At 33.1% G+C, this 25,481-nt stretch overlaps 1 protein-coding gene across 3 annotated transcripts; it reads left to right on the forward strand.

The window, feature by feature from the left end:
- The first annotated feature begins 125 nt into the window (after nt 1-125).
- On the forward strand, nt 126-25,481 carry LOC132722224 (phosphoribosyl pyrophosphate synthase-associated protein 2-like). Of its 3 annotated transcripts, none has more exons than XM_060706673.1 (10): nt 126-286; nt 2,902-2,954; nt 3,829-3,895; nt 4,330-4,502; nt 5,567-5,682; nt 7,025-7,223; nt 13,488-13,547; nt 22,398-22,468; nt 23,200-23,346; nt 24,372-25,481. In XM_060706673.1, exons 1-10 carry the CDS (start codon nt 204-206, stop codon nt 24,528-24,530), a joined length of 1,128 nt encoding a protein of 375 aa, XP_060562656.1. In that variant the 5' UTR covers nt 126-203; the 3' UTR covers nt 24,531-25,481. The 3 variants fall into 3 exon arrangements, with proteins under 3 accessions (XP_060562656.1, XP_060562657.1, XP_060562658.1); XM_060706674.1 differs by lacking the exon at nt 13,488-13,547 and adding an exon at nt 18,766-18,789; XM_060706675.1 differs by lacking the exon at nt 13,488-13,547 and having other exon boundaries at nt 24,372-25,480.

Below are 25,481 nucleotides of genomic sequence, written 5' to 3' on the forward strand. Positions count from 1 at the left end.
AAATACTTTAAATTATTGGAAATATTGACTACCAAAATAAAGCAGTATTCATATTTCTGATAGCTTTGAATTTACAGATACTTCATAGATACTTGATATTAGATGAAAATTGGATTTTTTCAGACATTTAATGTTTTAAGCGGCTACACGGTCAAGGACGTATGAAACCAAAACAAATAGGGCAGTAGAATTTAATTAGAAATATGTCGATTGCAGAGCAACAAAGATGTCCCATGGTTGTTGTTTCAGGGAATTCTCACCCGGAGCTCGCACAAATTGTTGCAGAGTAAGGAAATTTGTTGCGTATAATCGGGTATTTTATACTGCTAAACTTACTTCAAGGCAATGTGTTTATGATTATCTCCCTTTGGCATTGCATTTAATTTTGCACATGGCCAGGTTTCAAAACTGATAAAAGCTGCTTGACAGTTGTAGCAAAATTTTTTACAAAGTAATGATGCACACACCAACACCTATGATTATGTTAAAAAATGTTTGAAATGAAAGCATCCCCTTAACATCTAAATCACACAGAGCCACAGACATAAAATTAGTTCTGGCTTCCATAACTTTATATGTCGCTTTTATTTTGACGTTGCGACAGTAAAGTTATGGGTCAACCCTATTTGCAAAGGCTACCAGAATTTTACAGTTCGTGCGCCGTACATAAAAACCTATCAAAATCACCCTTATTAATCAAATTTGGGTCAAATAAAAATACCATTTGATAAACAAATCGATTTTGAACCAATTCATGTTTTGTTTATAAATGAAACTTCAATGACATTGTGTACCCAACTATGTTTGAGAGAAATATGTAGAGAATGTTTATCAATATGGAGTCTGTTCCAAATGAGATCTCGCGGGACTTCATGTTTTGGAAATTCTAGCATCTATTTTTAGTAACGCACCGTACACTATTTTTAGTAGGTGTATGATTTTATATAAAAACAAACAAATAATTCATGAATCATCACTCAAAACAATATAAATCCAACATGTTTTTGGTAAAATGTCTGTTATTTAATAAATACACCGTTATTCATAATTGCAAAGCCATGTTTTCAATTAAAAATAGCATTTGGGTCACGTGTCACCAAATGTCATGCAAAGGTATCCGAACCTAAATTCTCGCTGGTCACATGATAATTAGGGCAGCAATGGCGGCGAATTTTATTAAATGTGAACCCGCTGATAAACTTTGAGACAATATTTCATCAATCTAACATTCTGTGTTCAAAAATATAGACTGAAGGGTCCCAAATATATCTAACTACCTGTATTAAAATAGCTTTTGTCCAGATCACGCAAATTTATTGAATTACAGCATGACATAAAAATGTCACGGCTCTGGTTGACTTTCGATACGGGGTTGGCTTCAGCGAACAGGTCTAGCAATTCTATAAAACCTGTTCGCTGAAGTATCTTTAGCTAACATAAAATCCAAATTCATGGTATTATTAGTCAATCCTAGTCCTAATTATAAGACCTATACATAACCTATTTCATATTTATCATTCATTAATCTGATATTTTACATTTTTCATTTTCCATGTTACGTTAGGTCTTTACAGATCTTTGCAAAATCGTGTAGCAAAAAAATTGACATTAGACATCGATTTAGATCTAATGCATTTAAACAATTAAGACAGCGTGTATTTACATTAATTTTGACCTATTTATGAACAAAACTAAAAAATGAATATCTTTTAACAAAATAATTAAACTGTCACATCCGAAAAGTCATAATTAAATTCTCTCATTTAATTAAATTCCTTGTATAGCCGATATACAAATGGCCGCCAAACAGTGCGCGAAATCTGAATGGCTAATTCAAATGCAAGCGTTTAAATGAGTCCAGAAGTTTCTAGCGGAATATTTTTTTCAACGAAATAATTTCCCATGCACCGTCAGTGTGTCTGAATATATTTTCCCGTTCAAAAAATTGGAATCAATCTGTAAAACGCTTTACTTAACCAGTATGGCCGATGGGCGAAATAGATTGATATTGATATTTTATTTTTAATTGATAAGTACATTGTTTGAGAGTTTTTGTTATTGATAGACCATGCAATTGAAAGAACAGAAGATAAGCTTTTGAATAAAGCTTGAAAGGCAAGTCAACAGACATTTTTTTAAATTTTTCAAAATGCTATGCGTTTATGAGCAATAACTATTAGACGTCAGGCTTGACCAACATATAACTATAACAAGCCTGTAACGTCTAATATATTGGACTAAGTCAATCCCAGCAAATTATTATACTTATATACCAATAAATAATATATACCAATGAAAACCTAATTTATGCTGTTTGCTGGTAAAAATCTGTACACATACCCTCTAAATCACCTTTTATACCCTCTAAATCGCCTTTTATTCATATAATCCTTTTTGCCTTTGGTGCACTACAATATTTTAGGAAGTTTTGAAACAGTAAATAAAGTAAAATCACTCTTTATTTAGCTTGCCTAAGCATGTAGTGCTTATATGAGCTAAGATGTGAGCTTTTGTTTGGCAGTGTATTCATCATTCGTCATTGTCCACAATTTCTTTGGTTTATAAAGAATTTATTTAAGTTTGTTTGTGTAGGAAGCTTAGAATACTAAAGTAATGGCTTGCAGAAACAATCTGGAATCCATTCCTGGAGCTATCCAGTACTGAGCAATAAGTGTAAAATTTCTTGCTGAAGGAAACAATGGTTCGTCCCTGATAGAGTTTGAACCCACATGGCAAGAGACCTGACTGGAATATAGAAAATGATAGATTATGTTTATTATTCAAATTTTGTCAGATTATGATATAAACAAAAAGTAAGCTTTTAGTACTGCTATTTACAGTGTAACTATAATTTAAATAATGTGCCATTATCACCTACCATGACATTGCTTTATGTTTCAGGAAGCTGTCAACACATCTATGTGACTGTCGCTGTTACCATAAGTCAAACAGAGGTAGGACTGACTGGTCATTTCTGTTGCTTACTTGCTTCTTTATTTTGTCCTCCTTTAAGTCACTGCTGTAGAAAAATAGTCAGAGGTTAAGCAGGGTTATTCTTTACCGCATTGTTTAGGTTGCCAACTTCAAATCACTTATCCATCATTGCTGTCGGTTTCGATCCCGTCAGGGACTTTGGATTGTAATTTGTATGATGTGGTGTTCTTTTTTAGGGCACATACACATGTAATTATATTCTTCTACTTGTCCTGTAGAGTCTGTGTAACCACTGTATAATGCTATGTATGAATTTATTTATTTTCAAATTCTTAATAACCATTTCATATTAGATGATGCAGTTTTGCCTAAGCCAGTCATTGCTAGGGGTAGCGGACAAAATATGTTTTATCAAGTTAGGAACATTTTTAATTTTCCAGTCTTTGACATATGTTTGCTTTCCATATTAGCTTTCCACTTTGATATAATGGATGATTTTTAGTTTCAGTTACATGTACATTGTATCTGATTTTAGCTTGACTATTTCAAGAATATGGAGAACTATTCAAGTATTGTACATACTCAGGTGTCTGTCATTGAGAATGTCTCACTTTGGTTAAGTTTTTGCATTCAAGTTGGTGTCTTAGAATGGGTTGAAGCTAAACACACTTATTTGAGAGCATAAATTTATAGGAGGTCACTTTCCAATGCCCATAACTCTTACATGGATTTTGACAGAATTTCTGAACTTACAAATTCAACATTATCCAAGGTCTTGTTTTTCTATATCCAGCACTGAGAATAGTAGAGCACACTGTCCTGTGGACAGCTCTTATTATTTCTTTGTTTTTTCTCTCTGTGCATAAATATCTATGTTTTACAATTATTTAACAGAAACCGTTGTCGAAATAAAGGAGTCAATCAGAGGAAAAGATGTCTACATTATACAAACTGGAACTAAGTAAGTAACTGTCAAATATTCATTTTACCTGGTTTAGAAAGTGATAAGCTTTCAAGAAAGTTCACAAGAATGTGACCTTCTGTTGATGACTGTCATATCCTAAAACTTAACATTATTATGGAGCGGATATTAATCAGATTTGAGTTGAGACTGGTTAATTTGAAGCATTTTTAAATTCATACAAGAAGGAATAGGCTTTTCCTTTTTTAATTGGACAGGTCCTCAAACTTGTAGAGAATTGCTTTTTTTTAATTCTACCAAATGTAGTATTATGCAGAAACTTATATAAGTATTCAACATTTGTATTGTGCAGAATATTAAATAAAATAAAGTGTATTAAGTCAACTAATTATAGCAATAATTTTGTTCCATAATGATATGACTGTATTTTCTGTTAATTAACCTATTTTGATATACATGTACATATATTATAGGGATGTGAATAATGATATGATGGAACTACAGATTATAGCATACGCCTGTAAGACAAGTTCAGCAAGGAGGGTAGTTGGGGTAGTGCCATATATACCATATTCTAAACAGAGCAAAATGAGAAAAAGAGGTTCCATTGTGTGTAAACTGCTTGCTAAAATGCTTAGCACATCTGGTGAGTTACTTAGCACATTTGGCATTTTCTTTTTTATTGGTAGGGACTGAAACATTTGTTATATGTGACATTAAAAATGTTTTTAAGAATCATTATTAAAAGTCCTCTATACTGTATGTGACAGAAAACCAGTAATAAATCCTTTATTAAATATTAACTGAAAATGCATGATATTTTTACCTAGAAATTACTTCCATGTTTATTGAATTCATGCGCATGCACCTTCAGTTAAATGTCAATTTCATACATGTAGGTTACAGTATTTTTTTAATGCTTGTTTGTTTTATTTGGGACTAGGAAATATATTTATGCTTGTAATTTCAGGACTACAAAATCTGCCTATGGTTTTATTAGGACTAGAAAATTTAACTCATGCTTGTTATTTCAGTAGTAAAAATGTACTTATGCTTGTTAATTCAGGACTATGTATTTATGCTTGTTAATTCAGGACTATGTATTTATGCTTGTTAATTCAGGACTATGTATTTATGCTTGTTATTTCAGGACTATGTATTTATGCTTGTTAATTCATGACTATGTATTTATGCTTGTTAATTCAGGACTATGTATTTATGCTTGTTAATTCAGGACTATGTATTTATGCTTGTTAATTCACGACTATGTATTTATGCTTGCTAATTCAGGACTATGTATTTATGCTTGTTAATTCAGGACTATGTATTTATGCTTGTTATTTCAGGACTATGTATTTATGCTTGTTAATTCAGGACTATGTATTTATGCTTGTTAATTCAGGACTATGTATTTATGCTTGTTAATTCAGGACTATGTATTTATGCTTGTTATTTCAGGACTATGTATTTATGCTTGTTAATTCAGGACTATGTATTTATGCTTGTTATTTCAGGACTATGTATTTATGCTTGTTAATTCAGGACTATGTATTTATGCTTGTTAATTCAGGACTATGTATTTATGCTTGTTAATTCAGGACTATGTATTTATGCTTGTTAATTCAGGACTATGTATTTATGCTTGTTAATTCAGGACTATGTATTTATGCTTGTTAATTCATGACAATGTATTTATGCTTGTTATTTCAGGACTTACCCACATTATCACCATTGATCTTCACCAGAAAGAAATCCAGGGCTTCTTTGACATACCAGTTGATAATCTCAGAGCTTCACCATTCCTTATAGAATACATTCAGGGAACAGTAAGTACAACCATCAACCACCTGAATTTGTGTAATGGACTTGCCCAGGTTTGAATTTAGAAGAGTCCATTTGAAAATTTTGGGATTTCAGTATCAAAATACAAAAGTTAAGCTACCAACAGGATAGGTATTGGTCAGGCTGTACAGATGTGCAGGCTGGCCTGGCTCTATACTTGTGGTATTAGGTCTAGCTGGTTAAGTTTATGGTAATAAGAGGCATTAATAGTTGTTTAATCATAACATGTTGAGGATAAATAAGGGAATAGATTATTGAGGCAAAAAAAATATTTGAGGAGTAAGTCAGAGAAAAATGGAAATTTAATCATATGAAAAGATTTTCTTGCATATCAGACTGCGTTTCCGTTAGTTTTACTCATGCCGGAAATTTCATCTGGCATGGGGGGTACCAGATGAGTCGCATGCTGTACAATGGCTCGAGAAAGATGACGTCATTTTACCGTTATGAATGATTTTGTAATTCATACGCTGTTGAATGAAAGTAGTTACGGTTGTAATGATATAAATTTTCATTGAAATTAAGATAAAGAATTTAAAATATAATGGAATATGGTAGAATATGCAAGAAAAAATATCTGACATATGTTTGCGGTTCGGATCGGAATATCCGTCCCTCGGTCACCCGCCAATGGGCGGGTCACCTCGGGATGGATATTCCGATCCGAACCGCAAAATATGACAGATATTATTAGTACATTACAGTTGTATAGTCAATATTTAAATCCTTTCTTATTATTATACAGTCTTATTTATTTAAGTGTATAGAATGTTATGCATGAGGGTTTAAAACATACATTTTAATGAAGCTTTTTGTGGGGAATTAGAAATTAGATAATATTTTTAAAAGAGTTTATACTTTGTTCCAGATTACAAGTGATGTAATAACTGACAAAAATGAGAACTTATGTTTGTAATCAAACTTAAGATTAGCATTATAGTAATAAGTATTGTAAAGGGAAGCCTAAAGATGTTTGACCTAATCTATTGAATTTGTGTAATGAATTGGCACAGATTTGAAGTAGGAACAACCTATTCAAATTTTATCAAGATACAAAAATGGAGCTACAATGGAGCTACTAACAGTATAGGGCCTGACCAGTAAGAGCTGTCCTGGCTCAATACTGGTGGAAGAGGCTAACTACATTAGTTTGTAGTAGGTTAATGGTTAGACTTTGAATATTTCATAATAAATGAAAAGAATTCCAGATTTCCTTATTGCTGTGATAGTAACTAGAATCCTAACTTGGCAAAGTGTGTCACTTCTTTTGCTGAGTATCTGCCTGGTTTAACTTTGAATATTACTTAATAATTTTACAAAATTTAGATTCCAGATTTCCGTAATGCTGTGATAGTAGCTAGAAATCCGAACTCAGTGAAGCGTGTCACTTCTTTTGCTGAGCGTCTTCGTCTGAGCATCGCTGTAATTCATGGCGAGGAAAAAGATGAAGATGAGCCATGTGATGGCAGAACCTCACCACCACCTGTAATGCAGGAGGCAGACTTTGGTCTACATTCTATACCTGGTATGCTTTAATATTTTGAAATCTTTCTGTCTGGTTACTGTAATAGTACTCCTAAGATCAGAGGTTGTTCCTTTTATTATGCCACCGCAGCATCTGCGATGCGGTGGCATATAGCGATTCACCTGTGTGTGTGTGTGTGTTTGTTTGTTTGTGTGTGTGTGTGTTATATAGATTATATAGTGAACTTCAAAAATCTTCTTGTGAAAAACCACTGGTCCAATTTCAACCAAACTTGGCAGGATTGATCCTTGGGTGAAGGGCTTCCAAAGTTGTTCAAAGAATTTCATTCCATGCAGAAATCTGGTTGCCATGGCAACCAAAAAGAATTATAAGAATAAATTTAAAAAATCTTCTTGTAAAGACCCAAAAGGCCTAGAGCTTAGATATTTTGCATAAAGCATTGTCTGGTAGACCTCTACCAAGATTGTTCAAATTATAGCCCATGGGTCAAAATCGGCCCTGCCCCGGGGGTCATTGATTTTCACTATATCTACATATAGTAAAAACTTAAAATACCTTCTTGTAAAGACCCAAAAGGCCTAGAGCTTTGATATTTTGCATAAGGCATTGTCTGGTAGACCCTTACCAAGATTGTTCAAATGATAGCCCTGGGGTCAAAATCGGCCCCGCCCCGGGGGTCATTGATTTTCACTATATGTACATATAGTTAAAACTTAAAATACCTTCTTGTAAAGACCCAAAAGGCCTAGAGCTTAGATATTTTGCATAAGCATTGTCTGGTAGACTTCTACCCAGATTGTTCCAATGATAGCCCTGGGGTCAAAATCGGCCCGCCCCCGGGGTCATTGGTTTTCCTTATATGTATATAGTAAAAACTTTAAAAAAATTCTAGCAATTGACAAATGCTAGAGGTTAGATATTTTGCATGAAACATTGTGTAGTGAACCTCTAGCAAGATTGTACAAATTATAGCCCTGGGGTCAAAATTGGCCCCACCCCCAGGGGTCATTGATTTTCACTATGTACATATAGTAAAAAAAAAACTTCTTGTCTGAAGGTACAAGGCTTAGAGATTTTATATTTGGTATGTAATATCATGGGTCCTCTACTAAAGTTGTTTTAATTATGCCCCTAGTGTTAAAATTGCCCTGCCCCAAAGGCGGTAGTTTTCCTTATATGTATAAAGTAAAAACTTGAAAAACTTCTTCTCTGAATTAACAAAGGCTAGAGGTAAAATATATGGCATTAGACTTTGCGAAGTGAACCTATTAAGATTGTTCAAATTATAGCCCTTGGGTCAAAATTGGTTCCACCCCGGGGGTCATTGATTTTCATTATGTACATATAGTAAAAAAAAAAAATATTTTTGTCTGATGGAACAAGGCATAGAGCTTTGATGTTTGCTATATAATATCATCTATAGGTCCTCTACCAAAGTTGTTCAAATTTTTCCCTTGGTGTCAAAATTGGCCCTGCACGGGGGCAGTGATTCTCATTATGTACACATAGTAAAAACAGAAAATAAAACAAATGTTTTCTGAATGGGAGAAAGCTACAGCTTAGATATTTGACTTGAAATGTTGTTTGGTGAACCTGTATCAAGATTGTTTTGAATTAAACCCTTGGGTCAAAATTTTGCCTTGCCTAAGGGGAAAGTGACCTACTTTCTTATCCTTTGATGTACAGCAATGAAATTTTGACCATGTGCACATTTTGAGTTGTAAAATTGAACTTTGATATCAGGTGATCTAGATTTTTATGATGTGACCTACTTTCTTGTCCTTTGATGTACAGCTATGAAATTTGAACCATGTGCACAGATTAAGATGTAAAGTGAACTTTGATATCAGCTGACCTAGATTTTAACAAAGTGTCTTACAGTGTTGTCCATTGATATAATCATGAAATTTAGGCTGTGTGAAAATATGACCTTCACCACCAAATTCACCAGACTCAAGTGCATTGATATATTCCTACTCTGATCTTTTATTGGATTAACAATAGATTCAACCACTAAGCTGATGATAAGAATTAGATAGGTCAGGGATCTATGCATTATGACAACCTTCAATTGTATAGAAAAAAAAAATCTGTTCCTATACTACTATTTAGTGTTGTATTAATGCGGTGGCATAGCATTTTTCTCAAATGCAATCTTGTTAAACTGGAAATTCATGTTTTTGAGATTGATAGATTGATTCAGTCTGAAATATATATGTAGCAATAATTATGTTATAATAATTACTTTAGAATGTAAGGTAAAAAAAAATTGGTATGACAGAAATTTTCAATAAGATATCACTTTAGGATTTACAAGGTTTAGACATTTATTAAACAAATAAATAGGAGTTGTAATAAGTAATGTACGTAAGTGGGAAAGTTTTGATGGTTCACAAACACAGGAATACTGCATATATATACATTTCTGATTTTCTGTAACCTTTGACCTGCTGAATTTCTTAATTAACTTGCGCAGCGTCTGTTTTTGGAACTGTCCATTTTCAATTTGGGTAGATCAGTGTGAAAATATGAAGTTAGAAAACGGTATATAGCTTGGCCATTTTGCACAGATGTACAGGCTGGCTTGTCTTATTCATTCAGGCTGGCCTTTGTTCTATACTGGTGGCAAAGGTTAATCACTGTCAGTTCCAGCAGGTCAGGGGTTAAAAAAAACTGTGTAACATTTTCACCATGCATTGGAAATGGGCAGATAATAAATAAAAATTATTACCTAATTCGAGATTAACATACTTGTTGGCAAATGAAACAAATGTGTTGCTATACGTCTTAACTGGCATTGTTATTTAGTAGAAATATAGTAAGGAATGACTGCTGGCTTTTAGATGGTTCCGCATGATCTGTTGTGCATATGCAACTCTTGGCTAAAGCTTTGTGATTTAGATTATCTGCCTGCTCATTAACCTATTGGTATGGCAATTGGTATTGTAAGGTAGGGGAAACTCAGTCAGAAAATATAATGTTGATCGGTAGCAGATCAACACTTCACCTGCTGAATTTGCGTTATCGACTCTTCCAACTTTCTTATTTGGAACTGTCAATTATCAAATTATAGGGATATCAAAATGAAAAACTTAAGGTAATGAGACAGTTGCATAGTTTGACCAGACTGTATACTTTACTTTTAGTTGCCTCTTTTTAGCATTATGAAATCCCTCAAACAACTAAATAGACAAATCCCATCAATAAAACAGGGCAAGTCCATTACACAAATTTATCATGTAAAAGGGGGGTTAATATAGTATTTCCACTTAGGATGTTATAAAGATGAGTTGGTAACCTTACTGCCTTACTATTTCCTTTATACTGACCATGGCTTTTTAGCTCACCTATCACAAAGTGACAGGGTGAGCTTTTGTGATCGCTTTTCGTCCGGCGTCCGTCCTTGTCTGTCCGTCCGTAAACTTTTGCTTTAAATGACATCTCCTCATAAACCACTAAGCCAATTTCATCCAAACTTCACAGGAATGTTCCTTTGGTGGTCACCTTTAAAAATTGTTCAAAGAATTTAATTCCATGCAGAACTCTGGTTGCCATGGCAAACGAAAGAAAAATCTTTAAATATCTTCTTTTAAACAACCCTATCAGCTAGAGCTTAGATATTTGGCGTGAAACATCTTCTAGTGAGTGTCTACCAAGTTTGTTCAAATAAAAGCCCTGGGGTCAAAATTGGCCCCACCCAAGGGGGTCATTGATTTTCCCTATATGCATATAGTAAAAACTTAAAAAATCTTCTTTTAAAGAACTCAAAGAGCTAGAGCTAAGATATATAGCATGAAACAAGTTCTAATGGGTGTCTACAAAGTTTGTTCAAATAAAAGCCCTGGGGTCAAAATTGGCCCCGCCCCGAGGGTCATTGATTTTCCTTATATGTGTATAGCAAAAACTTAAAAATCTTCTTTGAAAAAACCAAAATAGCTAGAGCTAAGATATTTAGCATGAAACATCTTCTAGTGAGTGTCTACAAAGTTTGTTCAAATAAAAGCCCTGGGGTCAAAATTGGCCTCGCCCCGGGGTTCATTGATTTTCCTTATATGTGTATAGCAAAAACTTAAAAAATTTCTTTGAAAAAACCCAAATAGCTAGAGTTTAGATATTAAGCATGAAACATCTTCTAGTAAATATCTACAAAGTTTGTTCAAATAAAAGCCCTGGGGTCAAAACTGGCCCGGCCGCAGGGGTGTCATTGTTTTTAACTTTATGTTTATAAAATCTTCTTTTAAAAAACCCAATGAGCTAGAACTTACTTGTTTAGCATGAAACATCTTCTTATGGGTGTCTACCAAGTTTGTTCAAATAAAAGCCCTTGGGTTAAAATTGGCCCTGCAGGGGGGTGGGGAGTGGGAGGAGGGAAGGGCCTATATACAGGTGAGCGACCTCAGGGCCATCATGGCCCTCTTGTTGTGTCGCCTCTACGGAGTAGTGGCGGCATATAGGGATCACTTCTCCGTCGCCTGTACGTCCGTCCGTCGGTCACAAAACTTGTCCGGACTACTCCTCATAAACTACTGGTGCAATTTCATCCAAACTTTACAGAAATGATCAGTACCAAGTCTAGTTGTGCATATTGTCAGCATTTTCCGGTTCAATGATTTTTGTCAGAGTTATGGCCCTTTAATAATTTTTATTTTTAAAGTTTGTCCGGACTACATTTGTACTTCTCTTATACCACTAATGCAATTTCAATGAAACTTTCCTGGATTGATCTGTAGCTCAAGTCCTTGCGCATATTGCACGGGTATTCCGGTTGAATGATTTTTGAGTTATGGCCCTTTGATAAAAAGGTGTTTTTTTTCTGTGTGTTGCCAGATACACAAAAGCTTGTCCGGACTACTCCTCATAAACTACTGGTGCAATTTTATCCAAACTTTACAGGAATGATCAGTACCAAGTCTAGTTGTGCACTGTCCATCTGTCTGTCCGTCTGTCACAAAATTTGTCCCAACATGAAATTGGCCATCATGAGGCGACACATGTGATTACTGATCGCTCTTGTTTTTTTAAAAAGCACACAGTGATTCAGTTAATTCTATAAACTTTACCAAGACTTACTATGCTGCAGTTAATGGAAATTATCAGTAAAAAAAAATGAGCCGCGTCATGACAAAACCAACATAATGCGTTTGCAACCAGCATGGATCCAGACCAGCCTGCGCATCCGTGCAGTCTGATCAGGATCCATGTTGTTTGCTTACATACCCTATTACAAGTAGAGAAACTGATAGCGAACTGCATGGATCCTGATCAGACTGCGCGGATGGGCAGGTTGGTCTGGATCCCTGCTGGTCGCAAACCCACTATGTTGGTTTTGTCATGACGCGGCTCAAATCGGTTTTACATTTTTTTTTGTGTGCAAAAGTTGAAAAGGTCTTCATGAGAGCATATTCTGCAGACAACTTTATGTACATTAGAGCTGTGTTCAAAGTTTTGTGGATCCCTTTAAATTTTAATGTAATGCAAATATTTGATGACCGCTTTGTAAAAGCCAGTTAGTTGAACTGTTAGTTACTCAGTTAGTCACTGAGATATGACCAAAAATGTGTAAAAAAAAGGCTTTAAAAAAATCTGGATAAATAAACAAAACAATCAAAATTTGTGCCAAATGACTACCGTGACATACAAAATTAGCTTTATGACATGATGCAAATCTTTATAAGTTATTTGCTATATCTTTGAATGTTTACAATGGGAATCGCAGTTCTATATCTCACTCAATTTTCAAACATTGTGATATGACATGTATTTCACTGATATTCAATATCTCACCGAAAAAAGCATAAAATCAAATATTTTATTAAATTTATGCATGGAAATAAGGAGTTAAAGGTCTATTGCTTGTTATTAAATGTACATAATAAGAGTGCAGTCAAATATTAGAAGGAGTATAATACATGTATACATTAATTTTTGTATTTGTCACAAAATTGTAAACAAACAAGTTTCTTGTTAGTTATAATTTGTAATAAGATCTTATATTTGATTAAGATAATAATGAAAGATGTTTTGATGGTTGCATATTCACATAGGTAAAACAGTTCAAGATTATTCCTGAATTTAGGATTTTTAGATTTAAAGAGATATATACATGTATATGTACACATAATAGGTACAATATGGCTTGATGCAGAATTTTTTAAATGTTATCTGCTGAACAAAGTGTTTTGTTAGTTTTATTTACAATTTCTGGTTTTTACTGCATTTATATAGTCATACTGTTTGCTTATTGTATTGCATCATATAGAAACTATTTATAGCATGTTAGGTAACTCATGTGTCCTGTTTCAGATTCAGATCAGGGTAAACAGTTACACCCCTTGCCTGCTGCCGAATACAGCAATTCAACATGTAAATGACCTAGTTTGAGGTGTATTAATAGCATGCTTGACTAGATGGTTCAAAATTTTTGCTAATTTTCATACAGTATATTTTTGAGCTAAAATTTGAAACCTAGATAAGATTTAGCTGATTTATTGCAATTATTTAGAAGCTCTTTTTTACTTTATAATATTCTTCTTTAAATGATTAACAATTTTGACATTATATGGCAAAGCATTATCTAATTATTACAAGAATTTATAATGCTACTAATACTTGAGTTGAGTAATTTTCTAGGGTGAATATTTCCTAACGTCATTCATTTGAGTTTATTTAAAAGTTAAATGTGACTTGTATTTAAGCAAACTGAAAATTTTATATCCAGTGTTTTCCTTCTTACCTGTCTTAAAAGGACCTAATTTAATCCTAAATCCAACATATAAACTTGCCCTATTTGTGAGTTTAACCAGAAGTACACCTGAAGTTCATTTGAATATGATCAATTTCCCCCCTTTGTGGTGGAGGGATTGCCTTTACAGGTTGAGGCATCAAAATTGTAGAGATTGTTTAACACTGTGTGAGTGTTAAAAGCTACTAAATGGGTTCAAATTACTGGAGTCTATGAATCTCTTAGTTCCAGCAGGTGCGGTGATTTTAACCCCTGGTGTTGCTTTAAGTTTGTAACACCTGAGGTTAGCCAATGGATTTTTTTTTCTCTGTGAGCAAATATCTCCCTCTGCAAACATAGTTTGACTTGAGCTAGAGTCTTCATATTTAGACATGATACTTGTGGAATAGAACTTTATTTTGATGTTTTAAAATAAGAAATTGACCCAAAAATAACCTTGACATTTAAGATCAAATATTCAAGATTCAGGACTTTTCACCTTAACATTGTTAATTGTTTTACTATGTTTTGCAAACTTGCTTTGTTTCATTTTAAGGGATCATACCAGTCATTCCTGTTTTTCTGTTATTCTTGAAAAGAATTTGTTTTTGTTGATAATTAATAATTCCTTCTAACCTTTTTCATAACAAAAATATTATTGGAAATAGAAGTGATAACTAATTTGTATGATCTAAAGTGCAAGAAAAGTAACAAGATGTTTCTTTGATTTAAAGTTTTTTGGGTTATTTTTGTCATGTACGAGTGGAGTTTATTGATATTTTGTGAGTTTGATTTTTATATACCATGTGTGGATTTCTTTCAGCAATATATAAACAGAATAATTGTTGCAGTGTATTCTCAGCGCAGTCATTGATATTGAATAAATTGTATTTTGTATGGAAGCTTATCTATACAATGTTTTTTATGGCATATTGTAGCTAGGACAAGGCACAATATAAGTAATTTGATACAGAAGTTATTGTTATGATGATTGATTGCACAGCCAAAATGCTGCCAAAAATACATATTTTTCATATTGATGAATTACATTTGTTGTTTGGCATACTGTGCGAATTGCAATTGCACTAATTGGCCAAATAAGAAATTATCATATGCACCAAACATATATATATATCAAATGTGCCATGAATTATTTGTAAAGCTGATAAACAGACTTTTATTTGCGTCTCTAATTCTTTCATATTTACCTCATGAAAACTTCATAATTCCTGAAACATTTTCATAACACAAACCCTGATAGACAAGCTGTTTGTCCTAAATTTGCTACAGTACAATCACAAAAGTTAAAGCAAACACATGCACAGATATATTTTCAAGATTTTATTTTGTTAAATGGCAATTACAATGTATTATGTTTTACCAGAATTATGTTTTAATGAATGCTAACTGACTTTAAATGTGCATGACATTGTGTTCAAAAATAAATTTTCCTCTAGATCGCATTTCTACATCCTCATGTTGAGCATGGGACAATGTTGCTAAGCATTGGCAAATAATAAATATTTATATTTATAACAAAGAAAAAAATTGAAGCATATCATAAGAAAAGGTTGGCGCAAATGATGATAATTATAATAGTTGGTGCAAAAGATATCTTAATTTGGCACATTTGGTATGGCAGTTTGCACAAATGAAGTTATCCAGGAGAACTACAGCATTGTACTGAACTATTACCAAATTTTTTATATCTATGTAATGATTGGGTTTCATTATTTCCAAAAAAAATTCACCAAATTTGAAATCAGTGTAAAATTTTTGTGTCAAGACATGGAGCACAAAATTTTACAAAATTTGGTATAATCCTGTCTAATATTGACGGTGACTTTTTATTGAGTGCTAACTGTTATTAGGTATGCAGCATGCCTGTACTAAATTCTTTGTGAAGCCTCGCTAACCTTCACTGCTATATAATATGACCAGAGCTTATACAATAAATTTGTCATTGTAAGTTGGTAAGCTCAATTCTCAACATTGAAAAATGACAAAGATCAATTAAAATGCTAAGATTACCTTGAGGTCAAGTTATGTTGTTAAATGAAAAAAACCCAAAACAAACAAATAACTGTAGGAAGGTCATTATTTAATTTTTAGTTATTTGTGAAAAAACTTTAATTTCACCATATTGATTAATATAAAAAGTACTTATTCATTTCAAACTATAATTTGGGCTAAATACCTTTTTAAAATGAATTTTTGTCATTCAAGTGCATTTTTAAATGCTCCTGACCCCATATCCATGAAATTAACATTTGATATTTCATTGCATAAAGCATAATGGTTTTAACTCTACCCCAAATTAATAGCAATTTACCATAGATGATACAGTGAATATATTTTGTAGCTTTTTTGATAGAAATTTATCATTATAGCATTTGCTTGTTTTCATTGTTATATACTAAACATTATGTACATATATATGTATACATTTACATACATGTTCATTGCATTGTTTAATGTAAAGCATCATCTATGCTCTAGAAATTTCACATTGCTCAGCTTGATGATATTTGCCATTTTTATGCCACCGCAGCATCTGCGATGCGGTGGCATATAGCGATTCACCTGTGTGTGTGTGTGTGTGTGTGTGTGTTTGTTTGTTTGTTTGTGTGTGTGTGTGTTATATAGATTATATAGTGAACTTAAAAAATCTTCTTGCGAAAAACCACTATTCCAATTTCAACCAAACTTGGCAGGATTGATCCTTGGGTGAAGGGCTTCCAAAGTTGTTCAAAGAATTTTATTCCATGCAGAAATCTGGTTGCCATGGCAACCAAAAGGAATTATAAGAATAAATTTAAAAAATCTTCTTGTAAAGACACAAAAGGCCTAGAGCTTAGATATTTTGCATAAGGCATTGTCTGGTAGACCTCTACCAAGATTGTTCAAATTATAGCCCTGGGGTCAAAATCGGCCCCGCCCCAGGGGTCATTGATTTTCACTATATGTACATATAGTAAAAACTTAAAATACCTTCTTGTAAAGACCCAAAAGGCCTAGAGCTTAGATATTTTGCATAAGGCATTGTCTGGAAGACCCTTACCAAGGTTGTTCAAATTATAGCCCTGGGGTCAAAATCGGCCCCGCCCTTGGGGTCATTGATTTTCACTATATGTACATATAGTAAAAACTTAAAATACCTTCTTGTAAAGACACAAAAGGCCTAGAGCTTAGATATCTTGCATAAGGCATTGTCTGGTAGACCTCTATCCAGATTGTTCAAATTATAGTCCTAGGGTCAAAATCGGCCCCGCCCCGGGGGTCACTGGTTTTCCTTATATGTATATAGTAAAAACTTATAGTAAAAACTTAAAAAAATTTCTTCTAGCAATTGACAAATGATAGTGGTTAGATATTTTGCATGAAACATTGTGAAGTGAACTTCTAGCAAGATTGTTCAAATTATAGCCCTGGGGTCAAAATTGCCCCCGCCCCGGGGGTCATTGATTTTCAATATATACAGTAAAAAATCAAAAAATCTTATTGTCTGAAGGTACAAGGATTAGAGTTTTAATATTTGTTAAATGATATCATCTATAGGTACTCTACCGAAGTTGTTCAAATTTTGCCTTTAGTGTCAAAATTAGTCCCGCCCCAAGGGCCATAGGTTTTCCTTTTATGTATATAGTAAAAACTTTAAAAATCTTCTTCTCTGAATTGATAAAGGCTAGAGGTTAAATATATGGCATGAGATTTTGCGAAGTGAGCCTTTACCAAGATTGTTCAAATTATAGCCCTGTGGTCAAAATTGCCCCCGCCCCGGGGGTCATTGATTTTCATTATGTACATATAGTAAAAAATTAAAAAATATTTTTGTCTGAAGGTACAAGGCATAGAGCTTTGATGTTTGCTATATAATATCATCTATAGGTCCTCTACCAAAGTTGTTCAAATTTTTCCCCTGGTGTCAAAATTGGCCCCGCCCGGGGGCAGTGATTCTCATTATGTACACATAGTAAAAAAAGAAAATAAAACAAATGTTTTCTGAATGGGAGAAAGCTACAGCTTAGATATTTGACTTGAAATGTTGTTTCAAGATTGTTTTGAATTAAACCCTTGGGTTCAAAATTTTGCCTTGCCCAAGGGAACAGTGACCAACTTTCTTGTCTTTTGATGTGCAGCAATGAAATTTTGACCATGTATACAGTTTTTGTTGTAAAATTGAACTTTGATATCAGGTGACCTAGATTTTGATGATGTGACCTACTTTCTGGTCCTTTGGTGTACAGCTATGAAATTTGAACCATGTGCACAGATTAAGATGTAAAGTGAACTTTGTTTTCATCTGACCTAGATTTTGACAAAGTGTCTTACTGTGTTGTCCTTTGATGAAGTCATGAAATTTAGGCTGTGTGAAATATGACCTTCACCACCAAATTCACTAGACTCGAGTGCATTGATATATTCATACTCTGATCTTTTATTGAGTTAACAACAGATTTAACCACTAATCTGATGATAAGAATAAGATAGATCAGGGATCTATGCATTATGACAATCTTCAAAATTGTATAGAAACAAAAAAATCTGTTCCTACACTACTATTTAGTGTTGTATTAATGCGGTGGCATAGCATTTTTCTCAAATGCAATCTTGTTTTATACATATATATCACAGGCTTACATTAAAACCCTTTCCTAGACAGTAGACTTGTTCTATGTCAGACTATATATAGGATCTTACTTGTGTAATATCTAATATATGGAGTGCTCTCCACTTGTTTATAAAATTTCTTTCATGTACATATATCATTAGCTAAATTCAGAATTTTATTTGCTGGTTAGCGGGGCTATGTTTTCAAAAGCGTATTATGTAGGAGTTAATGTTTTTTTGATACTACAGGTGCAAGAGGGAGAAAAGTTCGAAGTATGTACAAATATAATATATCTAGAGAGATTGACTTGTCTAAACTGGCTGAATATTAACAAAGCACATTTTATGCACATATAAGCCTTCCATAGTTGCTTTCAGGTGCATTGTTTCTATATCTTTATTAGGCATTGGAGTGATCACTCATGTAAACAATATAAAGATCGCACACCGACTGCTGGTACAAACTGGAATATATAGCTCGAGGGTAACTGTATACGGCGGTAACGAGGCTCTGACGAATTTCTGTAAACAGTTACCGGAGAGCTAGATATTTCCATCTGTTAGAACAGCTGGTGTTTGATTGTTTCCTTGCATATTACATTTTCGTTACATTCTGAAAAGAAATTATAAAAACTTATATTTTTGTTTAGCGCTTTTTCTTATAGTAGCGTATGAATTTACAACTTATTCATAACAGCACAATGATGTCATCCTGGCATCTGGAAATGGCGTCATTTAGGGCACGTGACTTGTCTTACATGGGGAGTGTAGGTTTTTCTAGCACGTTATGTAAACAGTAGATAATCCTGTCTCATATACAAGAATATGATTAGATATACAATTCACCTTAAACATACTGAATTTTTATGCCCCCGCCATGTAATGGCCGGGGCATATAGTGTTACCCTGTTCCGTCATTCCGTCCTTCCGTCATTCTGTCATTCCGTCATCATCAGTTTCCGTTCATTATCTTAGTAACGGTTGCACACATTCAACTCAAATTTGACATATGGATATGTCATGAGAAAATACAGGTCAAGTTCGAATTTGGTCATGGTTCGATGATTTTTGGCAGAGTTATGCCCCTTTTACTTTAAAATAATATGAAATTTTCAGTTTCCGTTCATTATCTCCCCAACGGTACAACAAATTCAACTCAAACTTGACATATGGATATGCCATGAGAAAATACAGGTCAAGTTCAAATTTGGTCATGGTTCAATGGTTTTTGGCAGAGTTATGCCCCTTTTACTTTGAAAATAATATGAAATTTTCATTTTCCGTTCACTATCTCTTCAACGGTACAACACATTCAATTCAAATTTGACATATGGATATGTCATGAGAAAATACAGGTCAAGTTTGAATTTGGTCATGGTTTGATGATTTTTGGCAGAGTTATGCCCCTTTTACTTTGAAAATAATATGAAATTTTCAGTTTCCGTTCATTATCTCTTCAACGGTACAACACATTCAATTCAAATTTGACATATGGATATGTCATGAGAAAATACAGGTCAAGTTTGAATTTGGTCATGGTTCGATGATTTTTGGCAGAGTTATGCCCCTTTTACTTTGAAAATACAAATGTAATATGAAATTTTCAGTTTCTGTTCATTATCTCCCAAACGGTACAACACATTCAACTCAAACTTGACATATGGATACGTCAAAGGAATGCGCAGGTCAAGTTCAAATTTGGTTATGGTTCAATGATTTTTGGCAGAGTTATGCCCCTTTCACTTTGAAAATAATATGAAATTTTCAGTTTCTGTTTATTATCTCCCCACCGGTACAACACATTCAACTCAAATTTGACATATGGATATGTTTTTGGAATGCCCAGGCCAAGTTTGAATTAGGTCATGCTTCAATGATTTTTGGCAGAGTAATGCCCCTTTCACTTTGAAAATAATATGAAATTTACAGTTTCTGTTCATTATCTACCCAACAGTGTTACATATTCAACTCAAATTTGACATGTGGATATGTCAAAGGAATGGGCAGGTCAAGTTGGAATTTGGTCATGGTTCGATGATTTTTTGGCAGAGTTATGTCCCTTTAACTTTGAAAATAATATAGATACATCTTAGGAATAAGCAGTTTAAGTTTGAATTTGGTCGTGGTTCAATGATTTTGGACAAACTTATCTTTCTTGAATGTTGGAAAAATTTTGAACTTTCAGTTTCAGCACTCATACTTTTGTGGAAATGTATGTAGCCATTTTTTTGGCTACAAATATGAAATATGCTATTTTCAAAAGGTTTAGACTGAATAATTTCAATGCCTTGAACATTGTATGAAAATGGTTTGTGTTAACATTGAAAAGTTTTAAGGGCTTTGAACTTAAAATAAAAAAAATAATTTGTGCAAACAAATTTGGAACTCAATATTATAACATCTGAAATTTTGGCTGCATGCGGGGGCATCCGTGGCATGATGACACATTTCTAGTTATAATAAATTTACCCTGCATTGGATTTGGAACAGCCCATCCAAAGTCTGAGGAATTTCTATATTAAAATAGAAAGAATTGAGCTGCAAAAGTTAAAGAACCTGGTCAGACTGCATTGAAGTGCAGACTAGGCAGGCTCTATACAAGTGGCAAAGTCTCACTTCAGGTTCCAGCAGGGTACAAGTTAATCATATTCCATTAGCATAACAAAAAAGTAACATTTCCAATATACGGCAATGGCTTCTATACTTACGGTAACTACCTTTGTTATGCATACTAAATGTCTAGTTATCACACCAGCTAGTATGTAAATCGCTTTACTTTTCTAGACTGCAATCCTGTTTGGGTTTTTTTCAAGTTCTGTTAAAGCAGGTGGCAGTAATGTATAAAAACAGATATTGGTTCTTATAATATATATGAATATATTTAACTTTGCTTTTTATCAGGCACGAAAAAATTACCTTTACAAATTTTTAAAAAGGTTTTAATTATGTTAACTTTCCCAAATTGTAGTGTATGTTTCTTATTATTATTATTGTTTACAATTTGAAACTTTCATACTCTATCTTGTAATAGTCCAATATGATTTCATCATTGGATACTGATACTTGAAATAAATTTTCATATTGTACGCAGCTGGTATTATATTGACTTTATATGTCCCCTACCTTTCTTATTCTGATGATCAAATTCATTTTTGATCCTATGTTATACAGAGGTACAGGATTTTTTAAACCCAAAATTGACATTTTTTACTAACAACCTTCATCTACTAGAACCTACCAATAATAGTTTAGTTCAGATAAACAATTTCTTTTCCAAATTAAGTAGGATGAGTACATGTTAAAAATTTAACCAGGTTAGGAAAAAAGTGTCTTGCTTATGCAACTTAGTGTAAACCATATCATTACTGGGAATGTAAAAAAAACAATATTATTTTAGGTGTGTTATATTGTAATTATGACAAGAGTATTGTGTACAAAATGTGTATCATACAAAACATCAGTCAGTTATAACTTATAACCAAACCATCCCCTCCCCCATCAACCCCTACCCCTCTCACCCACTCGACTCCTTGGCTGAAAGGACCCATATATTTCTTCTCTGTGTCTCTATTCTGTCAAGGTAATTAATTTGTTGAGTTGAGAGTGTAATATAGAGTATCACAATATATGGAACACTTGGCCAGTGGCCTTTTGTAGATCAATTACTTGACATGTATTGATATGTTTCCTAGATTTATTTCTGAATGAAAAAAATATTTCCGCCTAACAGATCAGTGTTATAAATTTTTTCAGAAATTTTCTTATACAAAATTTGCGCTATATTATGCGCTCCTTAACATATTTTGAGAAGTAAATATGAACAGTGTTAGAAAATTATTCTAGTTGTAATGTTAAAGTATGTTAAATATTTCATATTTCAGCAATACTTGCCAAAGAGAAACCACCATTGAATGTTGTAGGAGATGTTGGTGGGAGAATAGCAATCATTGTGGTATGTTTTAGATATTGAGCAGGAGGTGTATGTGGCTGTCATTGAGTTCAAATTCACTATACCATCAAACACTGTGTTTGAATCCCACTAGCACCCAGGATTCTTTTACATGTATTTGAGGAGATAGCCAGATAGTTTATAGGTCAGTGGTTGTACTAAGGTGCCTGTTTGGGTCTAATAATACTAAGAGAGGCACCAGTAAGGCTGGACAGTCATCATATGTCCTTATGAAGTGTCTGAGTGACTTACAAAATAATGTAACCTAATGAAGTGTCTGAGTGACTTAAAAAAAACAACATATAAAATGTATGTAAACCATTATTGTAGGTGATTATGAACCAAGGTGTTCAGCTTGTGTTGGTCACTACCACCAACCTCCTTCTAACTTTCCCAACCTTTCCCAAAAATCAAAAACTGCAGTGTTTGTATGTAACATTCGTTTAATTATCTGAGAAAATAAAAAAGATTCTGAGTAATTAGCTTGTCTGTTTTGAAGAAAATGACAAGCTATAATGATTGCTGAATCGTTGTCATCATTGGTGTCAGGAAAAAATTTAAATGTAGCCTATAATTTAAACATTTTAAAAGTTACCAACAAGAAACTTGCTTATCAAGGTGCAGTAAGGCAAGGGGCATGATGCTGAAAGCAATATTTTTGAGCAACAGATGAGTGTTTACACTGCTCTTGTTTTCTGTTTTATGATTGAGAAATTGTGATTGTTTTATTTTAGGATGATATGATAGATGATGTAATGTCATTTGTGAAGATAGCCGAGGTGTTGAAGGAACGAGGTGCATACAAGATCTACGCAATGGCAACACACGGCCTGTTGTCCTCAGATGCTCCACGTCTTATAGAAGATTCCTGTATAGACGAGGTATCTTTGTCTATTATATCCATTACTATCTTTAATGTGATTATTAAATACATGGAAATTTGTTACATTTATATCATTGGCAGTCTGTACATGACTGCTGCAAATTTTTTGTCAGTATAATTGTTGTACATGTATTGTACTATTGATTTGTTACAAAGATTTTCATATGTGTGTAACAGTTCTCTCTATTGTATAACCCTTGCCTAGTGGCTTAGGTTATATTTTTGTAAAATTATTTTGACTGGGTCATATAACATGGGAAAAATCTTAATAACTAATATTATCTCTTATGTAATAACCTAATGGGACATAAAGGGATTGACCTTTGCAATCAGAACAAAATGTTGAATTCCCATAAATTTCAAAACAGACTTTTCAGATTTAAAGTAGAGCAAATCCAGTGCACAATTCCACAGGTTAATGATTATAATACTATATATACATTTATTACATAAACTACTGTGCAGGGGTGTAATAAAGCCATTTAATAAAAATGATATTACACTAGTGTAACACTTGCCGTGACATCATTTGGGATATATACAAACATAGAGTTAAAGCATGCTAATGAAAAATGACTCTTATTTTAATTAGAAACTGTTCTTATTTTGGATATGTGCTAAGAAGAAAAATACAAATATTATATTCGTGTTGATTCAAAACTAAATTTATTTTACTTGTTGAATAAAAACAATATAATGTTAGCCATAGGCTCATCATAATGTTATTTTATTCAACTCATTCAATAAATTTAGTATTAAATCTACACTCATTCAATATCCTATGTATAACCTTGCCAGAGACTCGTATAATATGATTATATTCAAACACATTCAAATAATTTAGTATTAAATCTACATTCATTCAATATCCTATGTATCACCTTGCCAGAGACTCGTATAAATAATATGATTATATTCAAACACATTCAAATAATTTAGTATTAAATCTACACTTATTCAATATCCTGTATGTATAACCTATACTTTCAATTATGTCATTCATTTATTTCCTCATGCTATCAGGTTGTAGTAACAAACACAGTTCCACATGAGATTCAGAAGATGCAGTGTCATAAGATAAAGACCGTAGATATAAGTGGAATGTTGGTCGAGGCTATACGTAGAATACATAATAATGAGTCAATGTCATACCTGTTCAGGTATATCGGAATGGACGATTGAGCACGCAATCTGGTCATCGGGGGAAACGATTGTTTTTGTCTCATTACGTACAGAAGATACAGATCTCTTAATATGAATAGTCATTAGTTCAAGGAAAAACTAAGTCTTGAAAAGATTTTATATGAATAAGTTTTGAACTATTGTCATGATGATTTTGACAGGTCAGATAGACTTGCTGTATAATGTAAGATTTTTTTATGTCAATTAAAAAATGCCAGTGGCAGTCCGTAATTAAAATGATATGTTGAGTTATATTTGTAATCTGGTTGTGACAGGAAACAGTTATTTAAAAAAATCAAAATGTAAAAGGGACTCCACTAAGGTTTTTTGACATGATGGGACTGAAAATAATTTTCCGGGATTTATGTTCCATTTGATTTAGGTCTAGATCAATGACTTGTGTGCAAAATTTCAGATCATTCGCCCACTCTGTTTTTCCAGAATATTAGTTCTAATTGTTAAAAAGGAATTAAACCTGAAAGCATTGCAATGCTTTTTACTCAAATCAGACTGAGAATAACTAAAAAAATACGGTTTTCAATATATTTCTAGAATCTTTTGTAAATCTATCTGTTTAAAGTGTCCCAGCCAGTCACTTTAAGAAGTTCTTTCTTTTTTTTTTCTTTTTTTTTAAACTTGTACCTCAGAAGAGTTCCTTTAACTTTTGAAAAATGTTAGGATATTCATGTTATGTTATTTAAAAAAAAGTTTCATTAAAATCTATGAGGTTAAAGGTCTAAGTGTACAAAGCTTGGTACTTTGTATTTCGATATTATTAAAGCATTATTTTATGTTTTGATGCAATAAACAGTAATATTACCATTATGATGTCTAGTTTAATAAGTTTGACTTCTTTCATTCCATGTAATCATATGACTTATTTTGCTCAAATGAAATTAAATTTTTCCTAAATTCTTAAATGAAGTAGTATTTTACCTTTTATTCAAGGTT

The sequence above is a fragment of the Ruditapes philippinarum genome, unplaced genomic scaffold (genome assembly GCF_026571515.1).
Source record: "Ruditapes philippinarum isolate M1 unplaced genomic scaffold, ASM2657151v2 ctg3691_1_1_1_1, whole genome shotgun sequence".
In the NCBI taxonomy this organism is placed as follows: domain Eukaryota; kingdom Metazoa; phylum Mollusca; class Bivalvia; order Venerida; family Veneridae; genus Ruditapes; species Ruditapes philippinarum.

Bases quoted from the DNA above. Each gene is read 5' to 3' on its own strand.
- LOC132722224 (XM_060706673.1), top strand. From the start codon at position 204: ATGTCGATTGCAGAGCAACAAAGATGTCCCATGGTTGTTGTTTCAGGG. The intron at 4,503-5,566 runs GTGAGTTACTTA...TTGTTATTTCAG, and splicing joins TAAAATGCTTAGCACATCTG to GACTTACCCACATTATCACC. The intron at 13,548-22,397 runs GTAAATGACCTA...TTCATATTTCAG, and splicing joins CGAATACAGCAATTCAACAT to CAATACTTGCCAAAGAGAAA.